The sequence below is a fragment of the Malania oleifera genome, chromosome 3, assembly GCF_029873635.1.
Source record: "Malania oleifera isolate guangnan ecotype guangnan chromosome 3, ASM2987363v1, whole genome shotgun sequence".
NCBI lineage: Eukaryota > Viridiplantae > Streptophyta > Magnoliopsida > Santalales > Ximeniaceae > Malania > Malania oleifera.
The window spans coordinates 50335562-50350619 of NC_080419.1; the positions used below are offsets into that span (position 1 = coordinate 50335562).

The 15058-nt window shown below is 37.0% G+C and overlaps 1 protein-coding gene across 3 annotated transcripts in view; it reads right to left on the reverse strand.

Annotated features, from left to right (window-relative positions):
* Nucleotides 1-15058, reverse strand: part of LOC131151112 (O-fucosyltransferase 1) — a 56368-nt gene that overhangs the window by 26911 nt on the left and 14399 nt on the right. For all 3 annotated transcript variants that reach the window (XR_009135692.1, XR_009135691.1, XM_058102315.1), the window contains exons 6-7: nucleotides 2577-2700; nucleotides 2190-2476 (exon numbers count right to left, since the gene is read on the reverse strand). Coding sequence is in view for 1 of the 3 variants with exons in the window: in XM_058102315.1 (XP_057958298.1) it covers nucleotides 2190-2476; nucleotides 2577-2700 (411 nt within the window). In the remaining 2 variants the exon portion in view is untranslated. The remainder of the gene's footprint in view (nucleotides 1-2189; nucleotides 2477-2576; nucleotides 2701-15058) is intronic.

Genomic DNA, 15058 nt, shown 5'->3' on the forward strand with positions numbered 1-15058 from the left:
TTGTAAGACCTCAGAGGGGACCCCAACCACTGTTTATTGCACTGCTTTGCAGGAGAGATGTGGAGAAGGGTGTGAAAATAGTTCAGCATCACTCAGATGATAGACAAGGACGTGAGATCCCTGCTGTGGCAGAAAAGCTATTGCATTCAAGGCAAAGCAGAAGATATCTGAAGAAGATTCCTCACAGTGTTTTCTGAAATATTTGGTGAGAAAGAAACAGGAGAATTTTTTTAAGGCACAAACTAAAACAATATAACCATTCACACTGTTTTCTTTGAGTTCAGACTGTTCAGGGAATTGACTGGTTGGATTTCTTGACTTTGTTGCAGGATTGTTTTTGTGCATAGTTTAAGCACCCCCTAGGTGCTCCATTAATGCAATACCTACTTTAAAAAAGGGGAAAAAAGCAAAACAAAACCAAGTTGACGGAGGACCGCCTACATCCTTTAGGCTGCCTATTCAGCACACTTTAGGAATAGAAGTAGGAAAGTATGATTGTATTTGATTTTTTCCTGTTGTGTAATTTCCAGTTTTGCAGGGGTTTTTCTGTAATTTGGTGTTTTAATCGTAGATATTAATACTTGGTATATATAAAAAAATTAAAAAAAAAATAAAATGAAAAATTCATCTTCCATTAACTTAGATTTTTTTCTTCCAATAAAATGCAAGGAATGCCTCTCATTTTTTTCTACTTTAAAAATTATATTTGCAAACATGCTCTAGGTTTTTCTAAGTTTTGTGTTATGAACCTCAATGATATTATTGATATAAAATTTTCACACTTAAACTTTCTATTGGATATTCTAACATGTATATTAGAAGATTAATGAATTGATGAGTTCAGATATGTATAATAAAATAATGAAAAAAAGAATTGCTCCACAAATAAATAAAGCATAGAATTAAATATTTATTGAATTTATGTTATTATATCGTAAGAATGGTGTTATGTGTGTTACAGTATTCTTTTAATTACTGTTCCAAGTCTCTTGTACTATAGATTTTTGGGATAGCTTTAGATTTGATTTTGAATTTAATTTAAATTTTTAGGATTAATATGTGCTTATCAAGAAAAGATCCATGCTACTTTGGTTCATGGACATAAATTTCAGAGATTTAAGTTATCAAAGTTAACACACCTGTCATTTAATTTTTAAAAAGGCTTTTTTTAGTTTCCTTTGTCTTTCTTGTTTTTCTCTTTATTGTTGCTTTGAGGATCACTTGTCCTCTTCTAGCTTGTAATTCTCTTGAGCATATCTTAGTATCTTCTTGCACCTGTCTTGCATCAATTATGCAATTTGGATGACATTATTTAATATAAAACACAAAATTAAGCTATTAAATTAAATGTATAAATTTTATATTTGAAAATTAACTTAAACTCCTTATTAACTAAGGTCGTAATGAAATAATTAGTAAGATAAAAAGAACAGAATCAAAATCATTTTAGACTTGTTTTATACATTTACATTGTTCTATTTTAAGAATTACTTTTGTGAACTTGTTCTGGGTTTTTCTTACTTTTCTCTAGCATACAATATTAGGTCTTAGTGATATTATTTGACATGAACTTTCTATGCTTATCTTTTTCTGTAGATATACTAAAGTCTATATAGAGATTAAATTGCCCCACCGCGTAGTGCAGGCCTTTTACTAGTTACAATTAAAATGGTAATTAAATAAATTTTATTTTACTTCATTATTATATTTCAAAACTTACTTTTTAGTGATCTAAGAACAATTTATAATACTGGAAAATTAAAAATAGTAAAAATATTTTTTTTGAATGACTTTTTATTTCAAATTTTTATAAATTTTACGGATATTTTTTAATTTTATTCTAATTTTAATTTAAAAGCAGGTATAAAATGAATGATTTAATCCTGAATTGTGGATATTAAACTGCGGCAGAATCAAGCTGTCAACAGAACAGAAAACTAGCAACATGAACAAACAAATAATCTGTTTTTTCAACGTATTGCAACGCAAACATAAAAGAGAAAACAGAAATGAAACATGATACCAAACAGCCCCTAAATTCTCGCTCAGTTCAACTCAACTCCAGCACACATACTCTTCTTTTAAGCAAATGAGATCTGCATGTAGCAATAGGACAATGGACGTCCATTGCACATGCACATGTCAGCATAAGACATTTACAGAAACTGCAAGATAATTAGATAACATACCCAGCAAAGGCCAGCATGTCCATCTCGAAACGAAGATGTATTGCCATGAAATGACGACCTTGAGAACGAAGTTTATTGACTATGGAGTGGCTTAACTTTATAATATGTGGCTTAAATCTGAGGGCATGATAATTAACTCTGCATCTCAAACGTTGGTATTCAGGATTGTCAACTTCTTCAGCGAGACGATGCGAAAAGGGAGTGAGATAGATAGCACCATGTTCCTTCATCTTCTTCAGAGCAACTGTTGTGTACCAACTAATAGGAGCGTCTCTAGGGGGGCGAAGCTGAAAAAGAAGCAAAAAGGGTTAACATTTCAATAATTATTTTTCATGAATCTGAGCTTCAAATTCTTGGATGCAATTGAACAAAAAGCCAACATCATACCTGAAAAGCTTTTATCTTCTTAGTTTTTCCATTTTTACGAATTTCTGGAATTGTTTCCACAATACGGACATCGTACCTCAGTGACATGATGAAATACTCAACATCATAGATACCCTGAAAGCCACTTTACAAAGAAACAGAACTATACCAAATTTAATTCAATGAAATGATCTATAAAAAAAGAAAGTTATTATTATAATCACATACTAGCTTCAGTTGAAAAAATATTATCTTCAGTCTCTGCAAACAATTTCATGAATGCAGCACTTGATAAATACACATTATACATGGCATAGCCATTATAATATGCATAGGCATGGCATAGCTATTGTTACATTGTAGTTGATTTATTCATACTTTTTCATATAACAAAAGAAATATAATCAGAGAGAAGATAAAGAATTACAAGCTAAAGGAGGATCAGAAGTTCTCCAGAAACAAAATTAAATAACATAAACATCAAAAGGAAAAACCTAACTCAACCTAAATAAGGATGTCCCTTCTTAATCCCTTGCCTTCATAATTGATTGAGCACTTTTCGAATTAGCAAGCTCATGCTTACCTTTTCTCCCCTTGTTCTTACCACCATCAAAACAAACTTCTTGTTGTCCAAGATCAGACAACCATAAACCCATCTTATCTAACCACAAACCAGTGCTAAGCTTCAACACCACTCTCAATAACCACCCCCTTCCCCCCCCAAAGGCGAATCAGACGAGGCAAAATACCATCTTTAACCTGATCTTTCACCAGCTGCTTCAGCTCCCTAGCATCATCCTCAAGAATAGGAACACCTTCCAGGCTTTCAAGCAGACTTGCCAGCACATGGGAAATCTCGCCCTAGATAAGAGAAAACTGAGGCATACCCATATTGTTCATAAAAGTCATCAAATACTCACAAACAAATTCACTATCAAGATAACTCCCATTATTTTTTAAAATTTTTAATTTTTATTTTTTTTATAAACAAATAATCTTGTTAAAATAGGGGAAGAATATTACAACTAAAAAATAAAAAGGAAAAATAGGGAGAATAAGAAATCCTCCCATAATACCTAAAAAAAAAAAACCAAACAAACAAATGAAGAAAAAAACCAAAAAAAGACAACAAATTACAGAACAGCTCCACTGGATCTTCCAACCCTGAGACTCATCACCCTGTTTCTTTTTCCCTTTACCACTATCACTCTCCTCCTTAACTGATTTCACTTGCAATTCCCTCAGATTTTCTACAATACACAAACTACCATCAGTATTCCTCTTTATAATTCAGTATTTTCTCCACCCACAAACAAGATTATTTACACCACTATTCTCCACACACTTTATAGGATATCCATCTCATCAAAATAGTTATGAGTTCTGGCCATCTGACCCTTACCCAAACTCCCACAGCTGTAAAATCTCATATTATTAGCCCTAGTAATCATGAAAGAAATATTACTGGGCACCTCCACACCATGAACACTTCAATCATTAAATTTTAATGCACATTTAGTGACCAGATCAACATCTATCAAACATCTTAAGACTGCATATCACCCATTTCGAATGGGTCACCCATATGATTTTGGGAAGAATCTCCTCGAGAACTACCTACCAGGTTTGGGGAGGAAGGAACCGAACCATAACCTTTCCTCTTCTCCATTTGTATAGCATCCATATTTGCCCCAACACGAAATCCCCTTGAGGAATCCATTTTTTTAACACTGAAAACTGACTATTCAAAGAAAACACCTTTAACTGAGCCTGTGACACCCTATTAACTGCTTCTGACTTTTTTATAATTGGGCACTGAACCATTAAGCCTTCAATCTACATCAACTTTATTCCACCCCAGAAATCAGGACACAGCAATTCACCAATTGACACCTATTATGACTTTTAGACCAAGTCCCTCCCTCTCTCAGCAGGCCCACGAAACCTTACATTTAGTTATAGGCCCAATAATATGAAATCCATTAATCAAAATCCCAACAACCTGTTTCGACTCATTACACACATTAACCCTATTCTCTGCAGGGTTGAAGGCCCGTTACATTTTAGCCCATTCATCACCATCTTCTTCTTCAATTTATGGCTTGCAGGAAACAATAGAGCCACCTTATAGGCCCAATAATATTTAATCCATTAATCAAAAAGGACAACAACCTACTTAGACTCATTACACCTATTGACCTTATTCTCTGCATCATTGTAGGCTCGTTACTCTTTAGCCCATCCAGCCCCAGCTTCTCCTTTATATCTGGCTTGCAGGAAACCACATAGCCACCTCGCTTTGAACCATTACCACCGCACCCTATTTCAAAGTGTGGTTCACCTGAAACCCTAGGTCTGCATCTCTTCAAACTGCCAGAGTCACACCCACTGGTTGATTGCACCACGCTGCTGCTGTTGCATCAAAAAACAAAACCGTTGAAATATCATTTGACTTGATTTCTACACTGACACCTCCTTTCACAACACCACATCATCTTCTGCCTTCCTTGGTTATTGTCAACTGCAGACCTGAGTTCTACAGCTCCTTCTAATCCACAGTAAACCACAAAATTTAATGAAACTATCTCTGAGCCATTTGAACCCTTGGGGGAAAAAAACAACAAAAACAAAAACAAGAACAAAAAACTTGGCAAGCAAGTTCCACTCTATACGGTGAACGATAGATAATAAAGAGACTCTCCCTTCCAGGACATTTTTTTTTTTTTAACAGTAATCGTAGATGTGGGCATTTTATGGCATACTTTTTTTAAAACAGTAATAGTAGATGCGGCATTCTATGGCTCCTTCTAATCCACAATCAACCACAAAGTTTCACAAAACAATCTCCGAGCCATTTGAACCTCCAAAAAGAAAAAAAAAAAAATGAAAAACACTTGCCTCTTGATTGTGGACCCAGTTAAAGAAATCTACCTACATGGGTAGATTGAACCATCGCCCAATGACAAATCCTACCAAATTGCATTTTGTGAGGAAACCGCTCCAAATGAGTGAAAATTGAAGATAAAACTCTCGCAAATCATCTTGGGCGCCATATTTGATTTTTCTTCTTGATCTGAACAAAACCCCTAAGCCTACTCTCTCTAGTTGCAGATCAAAGACATTGGCTACGGTCAAGATGGATTTCTGAAGCTCCATCTCAATCATGGACAGTTACCACCTTCATGATAAATACACAATGAGAACAATAATAAGGGAGACAAAGAGAGAGATTGCGCATATTTCCTCCATTCCCCAAGTAAGAATAGAAATACCACACATACTGATTTGGGAAAAATGCTGTTTTTGTTGTCATCAAAGTTGGCCCTTATCCAGGGCAAAATCTTGTTTTTTGTTGCTGTCGAAAATTGAAGAGTTATGTATTGATCTGAACATTACATGTGAATATATACAACAATCCTAGCATTCTTAAAAAGTAAATTAATAAATCAAATCCCATGATTTATGGGACACCCTAACAAAATAGGAAACTTAGCTGTATAGGCCTAATTCTAAGGATACAATATGTTATTAAAAGAATATCCTAAAATAGCTAACTAATTATACAGGGTTTTCCCACACTCCCCCTCAAGCTGGTGAATAGGTATTCTCCATTCCCGGCTTGGAAACAATAGTTTGGAAAACAAAGCTACTCAACCCTTTGGTAAGGACATCATCAAGTTGACCATGTGTAGGCACGTAAGGTGTACAAATCAATCCACTCTCCAACTTTTCTTTGATAAAGTTTCTGTCAACTTCAATGTGCTTCATTCGGTCATGTTGTATTGGGTTATGAGCTATGCTGATTGCAGATTTGTTGTCACAATAAAGTCTCATAGGGCCATCCCACTTAATCTTCAAATCTTCAAGGATGATCTTCAGCCAACGTAGTTCACACACACCTTGAGCCATTGCCTGGAATTCAGCCTCTGCACTCGACCGAGCTACCACACTTTGTTTTTTACTTCTCCATGTCACAAGATTCCCACCGAGAAAGTGCAATATCCTGAGGTTGATTTTATATGAACAATTGATCCAACATAATTAGCAATAGTGTATGCCTCAAGTACCAATCCTCCATTTCTTCTAAACATGATACCTTTCCCTGGTGTTCCCTTGAGATACTGTAGTACTCCATGGGCTGCTTGTAAATGAACTTCCTTCAGGCTATGCATAAACTGACTAATCACACTCACTACATATGCTATATCTGGTAGTGTGTGAGACAAATAAATGAGTCTTCGTACCAGTTGTTTATACATTTCTCTATCTACTACGACATCCTCAACTTTTCCAAGTTTAAGATTAGAATCCATGGGAGTACTCGCTGGTTTGCATGTTGTCTTGCCAGTTTCCTTGAGAAGATTTGTGACATACTTCTGTTGAGAGATAAAAATCACCTGCCTAGAGTGAGCAACCTCAATCCCGAGAAAATACTTCAATCTCCCTAACGCTTTAATCTCAGACTCTTTAGCCAAATATTGACTCAAGACCTATTTCTCCTTAGCATCATCTTCTGTCACTATTATGTCATCAACATACACTAGAAGGACTGTAACTCCCCTTGAAGGAGAGTGTTTAATGAACAATGTGTGATCCCCTTGACTTTGTTTGTATCCCATGGCCAACATAACTCTTGCAAATCTCCCAAACCATGCTCGTGGTGATTGCTTAAGGCCATACAGTGCCTTTTTCAATTTACACACAATGTGAGCAGCCAAATTCTTCCCACATCCCGGTGGAAACCTGCACATAAATCTCTTCCTCTAGTTCCCCATGTAAGAAAGCATTCTTGACATCAAATTGTTGCAACTCCCAACCATAATTAGTTGCTAGTGATAATAATACTCTAACTGTGTTCATCTTTGCAACAAGAGCAAGGGTCTCTAAATAATCAATCCCATAGGTTTGAGTATACACCTTGGCTACCAACCGCGCCTTGTATCTCTCAATCAACCCATCTGCCCTATACTTCACCGTATATACCCACTTACAACCCACTGGTTTCTTTCCTGCCGGTAACTTCATCAACGCCCAAGTCTTGTTCTTTTCCAATGCCTCCATCTCCACATTCATAGCTTGTCTCCATTTTCCATTGGACAAAGCCTCAGATAATGTGGTAGGAATGGTGATGGTATTTAGGCTTACAAGAAAGGCTTTATGGGATGGTGAAAATTTCTTAAACGACAAAAAATGTGCAAGAGGGTACAATGGTTGCTTTGGGCATTTTCGAGTTCCTTTCCTAAAGGCAATTGGAAGGTCATAGTCATCATTATCAACATGAGATTCAGTTTCATCTTGCAATGGATGGTTAACAATTGTTACCTCATTCAAATGATCTGAGTTGAACTCTTGGACCTGCATTGGTTCAGGAACAACCAATTTTTCTTGTGAACACCTTGCCAAATATGGTATTTCTAGGAGGAGAATCGTTCTTTTCTTTGGGTTCATTACGTGTTTCAAGAACAGGTTCAGAAGAACTCTCAAGTACATGGTTGGAACAAGATGAACAAGGAGGTACAGGTATAGGGTTCGAGGTTTTAGACATAGGAATTGATGGCAAATCAAGCAAAAAATCTTCCTTATCTTCCCTAGTTGAATTCTCCCCTTGAAGATAAGGATTAGTGAAATAAGACTCTTGTTCATTGAATGTAACATCCACCAAGACATAGAATTTCTTTGACAGAGGGTAACACTTATATCCTTTTTTAGTCAAAGAATAACCCACAAAGACACATATTAGAGCCCTCGGATTTAATTTCCCCCTGTTGTGACTATGAACATGGACAAATGACACACACCCAAAAATCCTAGGAACAAGGTTGTTTGTAGTGGTTAGGTCTGGGTAGAATGTGGAAAGTATGTCCATAGGACTCTTGAAACCCAAGACTCTTGAAGGCAAACGATTTATCAGATGAGTGGCTGTCAGAACTGCTTCCCCCCAAAAAACCTTAGACACATTTTTTTGAAACAACAAAGCTCTGGTTTTTTCAAGGAAATGGCCATTTTTCCTCTCTGCTACCCCGTTTTGCTATGGGGTATTGACACAAGATGACTCATGTACTATTCCTTCTATCTGAAAATATGGGGTAAGAATTTGATTGAATAGTCCCTGGCATTATCTGACCTAAACCTTTTGATATTGACCCCAACTTGGTTTTTGATCATGGAATAGAAATTTGGGAACACAATACTAACATCAGACTTATGTTTAAGTAGGAAAATCCAGGTGACACGAGTGCAATCATCAATGAAAGAAACAAACCATCTTGCCCCAGAAACATTAGAAAGAGTAGATGGACCCCAAATATCACTGTGAATAAGATAGAAAGGAATTGAGCTTCTTTTGTAACTAATTGGAAAAGGTATTCGCTTGTGTTTAGCAAGTTCACATACCTCACACTGAAAGTTTTCAACATCTAAATCCTTAAACAAGGAAGGAAACATAACCTTAATAACCCTAAATGATGGATGTCCAAGTCAGCAATGATGAAGTAAATTTTTTTTTTTATTGGATAAGACAAACTTTGACATAAAGGAAGAAGATAATTTGTCCTTGGTCATGTGCAACTGACTTGCTGTTTCAAGATAGTAGAGGTTATTCCTTTCCCTAGCACGTCCAATCATCTTCCCCGAATCCTTGTCCTAAAATATACAATTACTACTATCAAAAATCATATTACAACATAAATCTTGAGTGAGTTTATGTATAGAGACCAGATTTGTCGTTTTTCAAAGTTACTGATGGTCTTATTTTCACATCCCCAAAACCAGCTACAGTGGTCAAGGATCCATTTGCTGTGGCTATTTTCCTACTGCTTGGGCATGGAGTATAGGTTAAAAAAACATTGGATAAATGGGTCATATGATTGATTGCTCCTGAGTCCATGACCCAGGAGTTGGTAAAGGTTTTATCTGAGGCATTTAATCCAATAGAAGATGGAAGCTCACCTGAATATGCCAAAGAGCAAGTACCTGGAAATCCTTCAGGTTTTCCAAGACTGTTGATAAGTGATCTCAGCCTCTCAATCTCTTCTTGGTTGAAACTACTCAGCTCCTACGATGTCAATTCACCTTGTGGTCCTGCAGCAATGTGAACTTGTCCATTGCTCCATGGTTGTCCTCCTTTTTGGCCCCATTCTCGGCTTGGAGGCTTTCCATGAAGTTTCCAGCATTTTTCACAGGTGTGACGAGACTTCTTGCAGTAAGTGCACCATAATCCGTCATGATTTTGGGTTTTCATCTGGCCACCTTTTTCTCCTTCAAGTGTTGCTCCTCTCTCCATGTTTGTGGCTGATTGATTGTTACCACTAGCCACCATAGCCGAACTATCAGTGATTTGTCGTTCAAGCATCAACCCTCTTCTACTTTCTTCACTTCGGATTATAGTCACTACTTCGTTAAAGCTTGGAACCTCCAACTTCCCAAGAATCTGTATCCTCACTTGATCAAATTCTGGATTAAGTCCAACCAGAAAATCATACACCCTATCTTGTTCGATAAAGGCCTTTAGAACCGCTGCATCATCGAAGCATTTTGTTTTTATCACCCGGTAGTGATCCAATTCCTGCCACAAGGATTTCAGTTGATTTGCATATTCAGTGACTGTTTTATTCCCTTGTTTTGCAGCCATAGTTTTTACCTCGACCTTGTACACTTGTGCCGCATCATTAGCTTTGGAATAGGTTTGCTAAATCGCATCCCAGATGTCCTTTGCAGTAGCCAAAAACATGCACGTGTCACTTATTTCTGGAATCATGAAATTCCACAACCACGCCATGATCAAAGAGTCTTCTTCATCCCATGCTTCAAACTTAGGATCCCCTAGTTTAGGACCTATGCCCGTGAGATGGCTAATCTTTCCCTTGCCTTTCAACACTATGTGAATGAGTTGAGACCACTTAAGGTAGTTCTTTCCATCTAACCTCTAGGAGGCATGAATATTCTGCAATTCTCCTGCTTGTTGGGGTCGAATTACCTCTTCTAATTGGGTTGTAGTAGTAGTCTCCACGATTTCTGACATCTTGAAGGCTTCAACAATCAGCTAATCAATGATGATGTCAACCGGAAGCATAAATGATGATGACGACTGGGCAAAAGTGAAACCCACAGAAGAGAAAAATAGGCAATTAAGGCAAATAGAAGTTTTTAAGGCTTTGACAAAACAAGCCCTACTTGGCAGAAACAGAGGTGCACGAGCTCAAAAAATAGAGTAGAACAGAGGTCTACAAAGACGGGAAGAAACCAGCAATGAAGACTGGAAATATCAGCGATGAAGGCTGAAAAAAATTGAAACTCTAAGGAGCCTAATTTGGCTCTGATACCATGTCGAAAATTGAAAAGAGTTATGTATTGATCTAAACATTACATGTGAGTATATACAACAATCCTAGCATTCCCAAAAAGTAAATTAATAAATCAAATCCCATGATTTATGGGACACCCTAACAGAATAGGAAACTTAGCTGTATAGGCCTAATTCTAAGGATACAATCTGTTATTAAAAGAACATCCTAAAATAGCTAACTAATTATACACGGTTTTCCCACAGTTGCCATCAAAGCCGGTCCAATTTGACTTTCTTTCAAGATTGTTTGCAAGTGGTTAAGGGTGACTAGCTTAAGGTTTCTAATGAATTTTTTTGGAATGAGATTTTAAGCTGGAGTATTAATTCCATTTTCATGAGTGCCAAAAAAAAGTAGGCCTATCAAGATATCTAATTATACACTAATAGTTTAGTATCTATTTTTTATAAAATTATCAACCTACCTAAAAGGTTTTGTGTGGTGCTTGATAAAAATATCACTAAGGCTCAAAGTGCATTCATGGGGAGGAGACAAATTGTGGATGCCATTTTGGTTGCTAATGAAGTCATTGAAGATATATGGAGAAGTAAGAAGGGGCTCATATTTAAGTTGGATTCGAGAAAGCTTACGATAAAATGAGCTGGAGCTTCTTGGATAAGATTTTTTTTGAGGATGGGAATTAGAGAGAGATGGAGTCGATGGATGATAGGTTGCTTGTCTAACATGAGTTATTAGGTTTTGGTGAACGACAAGCATAAATTTTGATTTAGGGCTATGTAAGGGGTTACACAAGGTGACCCCCTTTCCTTGTTTTTGTTTGTTTTAGTGGCCGATGTTTTGAGTAGATTGGTGAATAGGGTTGCCGATAGAGGTATAGTGAAAGGGCTAGAAGTGGGGAGGGAGTGGTTAATGATTTCACACCTTTGGTTTCCTAACGATACTATCTTCATTTAGGAGGATCATAGTCTTTTTTTGAATATTTTGGGTCTTCTCCATATTTTTGAGAAGGTTTCTAGGCTTAAGATTAATATGGGGAAAAGTGGTAAAGTGGCTATTAATGTGTCTATTGAGCGTGTTAGGGAGTTGTCTTTGGAGATGTGGTGTGGTTGTCTAGATTGGTGATGTACGACAAGACGCGAGACCTTGGGAAGATCCATGTTGGAGAATAATTAAGAAGAGGGATTATTAGGTTTAGTTAGTAGTTTACAATGTGTTTAGTTTAATTAGTATAGTATTATGTGTATTTGGGGGCTTGTTTGTAGTATTAGCATATTCCAGAGGTATGTTTGTAATGTAATGTAGTTTTAGGGGTATATGTGTAATTTAATGTGAGGAGGCTTTCTTATAAATAGTATGTGAAAGCCACGTTGTAGGAGGTTATTGAATTTGAAATGAAGTGAAACATGAGTTTTCCCCTCTTGTATCTCCTCTCTATTCTCTACTCTCTTCCCCTTCCTTCTCTTCAATCGCTTCTAACCTCCCCCTGGCTGCAGATCCTTGATCCTGCCCCTGCATCATTTGGTATCAGAGCCCAAAATCGATCTTTATTTTTCCATCTCAATTTCCTTCATTCTCTCTCTCTCTGGTTCTTCTCAGCCCATAATTTCAGTTTAAAAAAAAACAGAAAAACACAAAAAGCAGTTCTAAACTTTTCATTCTTCAAAAACCTAATTTCCAGCCTAGATTTTACAACGCCACCCACACCCACAAAAACAGAACCCCCCCCCCCTCCCCCGCCGAAACCCTAGAGCGTAAATTTTCATCACCTTTTGGCTACCGGTAAAGCCCCATGCCCTGGCCAAAATTTCCTAGCTGTCAACTCTTCAAAAACCCTAACCTCCTATGCTTTTCTCATCAACAACCACCACAACTGCAATCCCATCCCTTGATCTCCCATCGCCTCAACTTTTATCACTGGAGGACCCTCGCCAGCGGCGCACGCACCCCACACACAGGCAACTGCAGGTGAGATTCTGCCAGACTCTCATGCAGCTTCCAAAATCGCAAGAAATTGGTTCCAGCAACAATATTTGGGGTTTTCTCTGTGGATTTTCTCCGTGATATTTTGACCTGCAACAAGGTATTTTGATTGTGGACAATATATTGCAAGAAAGCGCAATAATTTGTATGAAAAGCAAGAAATTGTCGCTGCCAGCATAAAAAATTAGGTTTTATTGCTGCAATTTGTGAGTTTTGTAAGTGAATTTGTTTTATATCTATGTGAAACCCAAGATTAAAGGTAACTTGAAAATATTTAAAAGTGAACTTGTGGTTTTACATGTATAGAATGAGAATTGAGGCCAAATTGTTTTAAGAACTTTTGGTGATACATAATTGTAGTGCATATGTTTACAAATCCAGCAATAAAGTGACAAATTATTGGACAAAGGAGTGCCATTTATCATACCTTGGGCACAATTTCAAGCTTTTCCATACCTTTCTCAGGTGTAGAGGAAATGTTTGCAAAATCATCATCGTTGGAAGATGCCCTATTAACATGGTTTCTTCAAATGGGATCATTTGTATGCAACTTCATCCAAAATCTCACCCAAAGCCTCATAAGACATCTTGGATTGATAACACTACCACACATGTTTGTGAAAGATGTTTGGTTCCTATCCAAATGGGTGACTATTTTGATAATGTTTGGTGTGATGTCATACTGATGAAGATTGGCCATGTTCTCCTTGGTTCTCCTTAATTGGATGATTGGGTGTGACTCAAGGGCTTGAGAGCACAAATGTCTTCCAATATAATGGTAATAAGATCATTTTGAAGCCCACTCTACCAATCAACCAAGACAAAGAATCTACTAGAGTTACTCAACTTGAAGACACTACAAGAAAGGAAATGAATGTGTTCAAAGACATCCAAAGTGTACCAAACATTTCTATTGTGGAATTTGTCATCCCCGATGAGTTCATTGATGCCAATGCTCAAATCTGTTCTATGGTATTGTCCATAGAACATGGTTTCTTGTCTCAATCAAGCATTAGCTTTCAAAGATTCCAAGTTTGCTTCTTGCTTATGATCCTCCAACATGTCAAATTTCAAAGCTGAATTTTTTCTAACTGGGGGAGAGTTGATGTAGGACAAGAAGCAAGACCTTGGGAAGATCCATGGTGGAGAATAATTAAGAAGAATTGGGTTAAGAAATTGTTGGATTTAGTTAGTGGCAGTGTTTTAAAAGGCAAAAGTGTAAGGTGAGGCATTTTACCCCTGTTGAGAAGAGGAGGCGTAAGCCTTTTGATATTTTTATGCTTTTATTTTTACAATATAAAAAAAATTATATATTCAAAAAATAATATAAAATTTATTAAGACAAATTATAAATTTTGTTGTCTGAATTTTAAACTAAAAAAATAGTTCAACAAAAATCAAAAGACATTAATCAAAGTTGTCTCTATTACCTATATTGTATTCCTATAAGTGTAAATAATGCTACAGCCACACGGACTTTCCACTGCCACGTGCCCTCCTTGCAGGTTTCCTTCCCACCCAATAAAGAAATCTTACTTTTTTGGTTGCTTCTCTCGCACCATCTTCCCTCCACAGTCCACTACCTCCATCGAAAAGGGTCTCGAGCCGAGAAAGAGACACTTGAGACGAGAGTGAGAGACGACGACCCAATTATCTCGTTGCAGATAGAGAACACGAGAGCGAAAGGGATGAACAGCTAGATAGAGCTGGCAGTGCAGTCATCCCATTGGAGGAGCTTGTCGAAGAAGATGACAGTGGCTCTTTGTCGAAGGAACCTTCAATCGTTCGATTCTTCATCCATTCGTTGATAGAAGCACGAAAGAAAGGGTCTTTTTGTCTTATTTTGCAGTTCCTTTAATTTTTTTATATTATTAAAGTTAAGTGCTGGCCCAGAATGCATGTGCCTTCCTCTTTGAGGCATAAAAAATGCATTTCTTCAGTGGAGGCATATGCTCTGACCCAAAACGTGTATGCATAGCTAGATTTTCGCCTATTGAACTACACCTCAAAAACGCATTTTAAAACATTGTTAGTAGTTTACTATGGGTTTAGTTTATTTAATATAGTATTATGTGTATTTGGGGGCTTGTTTGTAGTATTTTGTGTATTCTATGAGTATGCTTATAATGTAATATAGTTTTGGGGGCATATGTGTAATTTCATGTGAAGAGGCTCTCTTGTAAACAGTATCTGAAAGCCATGTTCTAAGAGGTTGTTGAA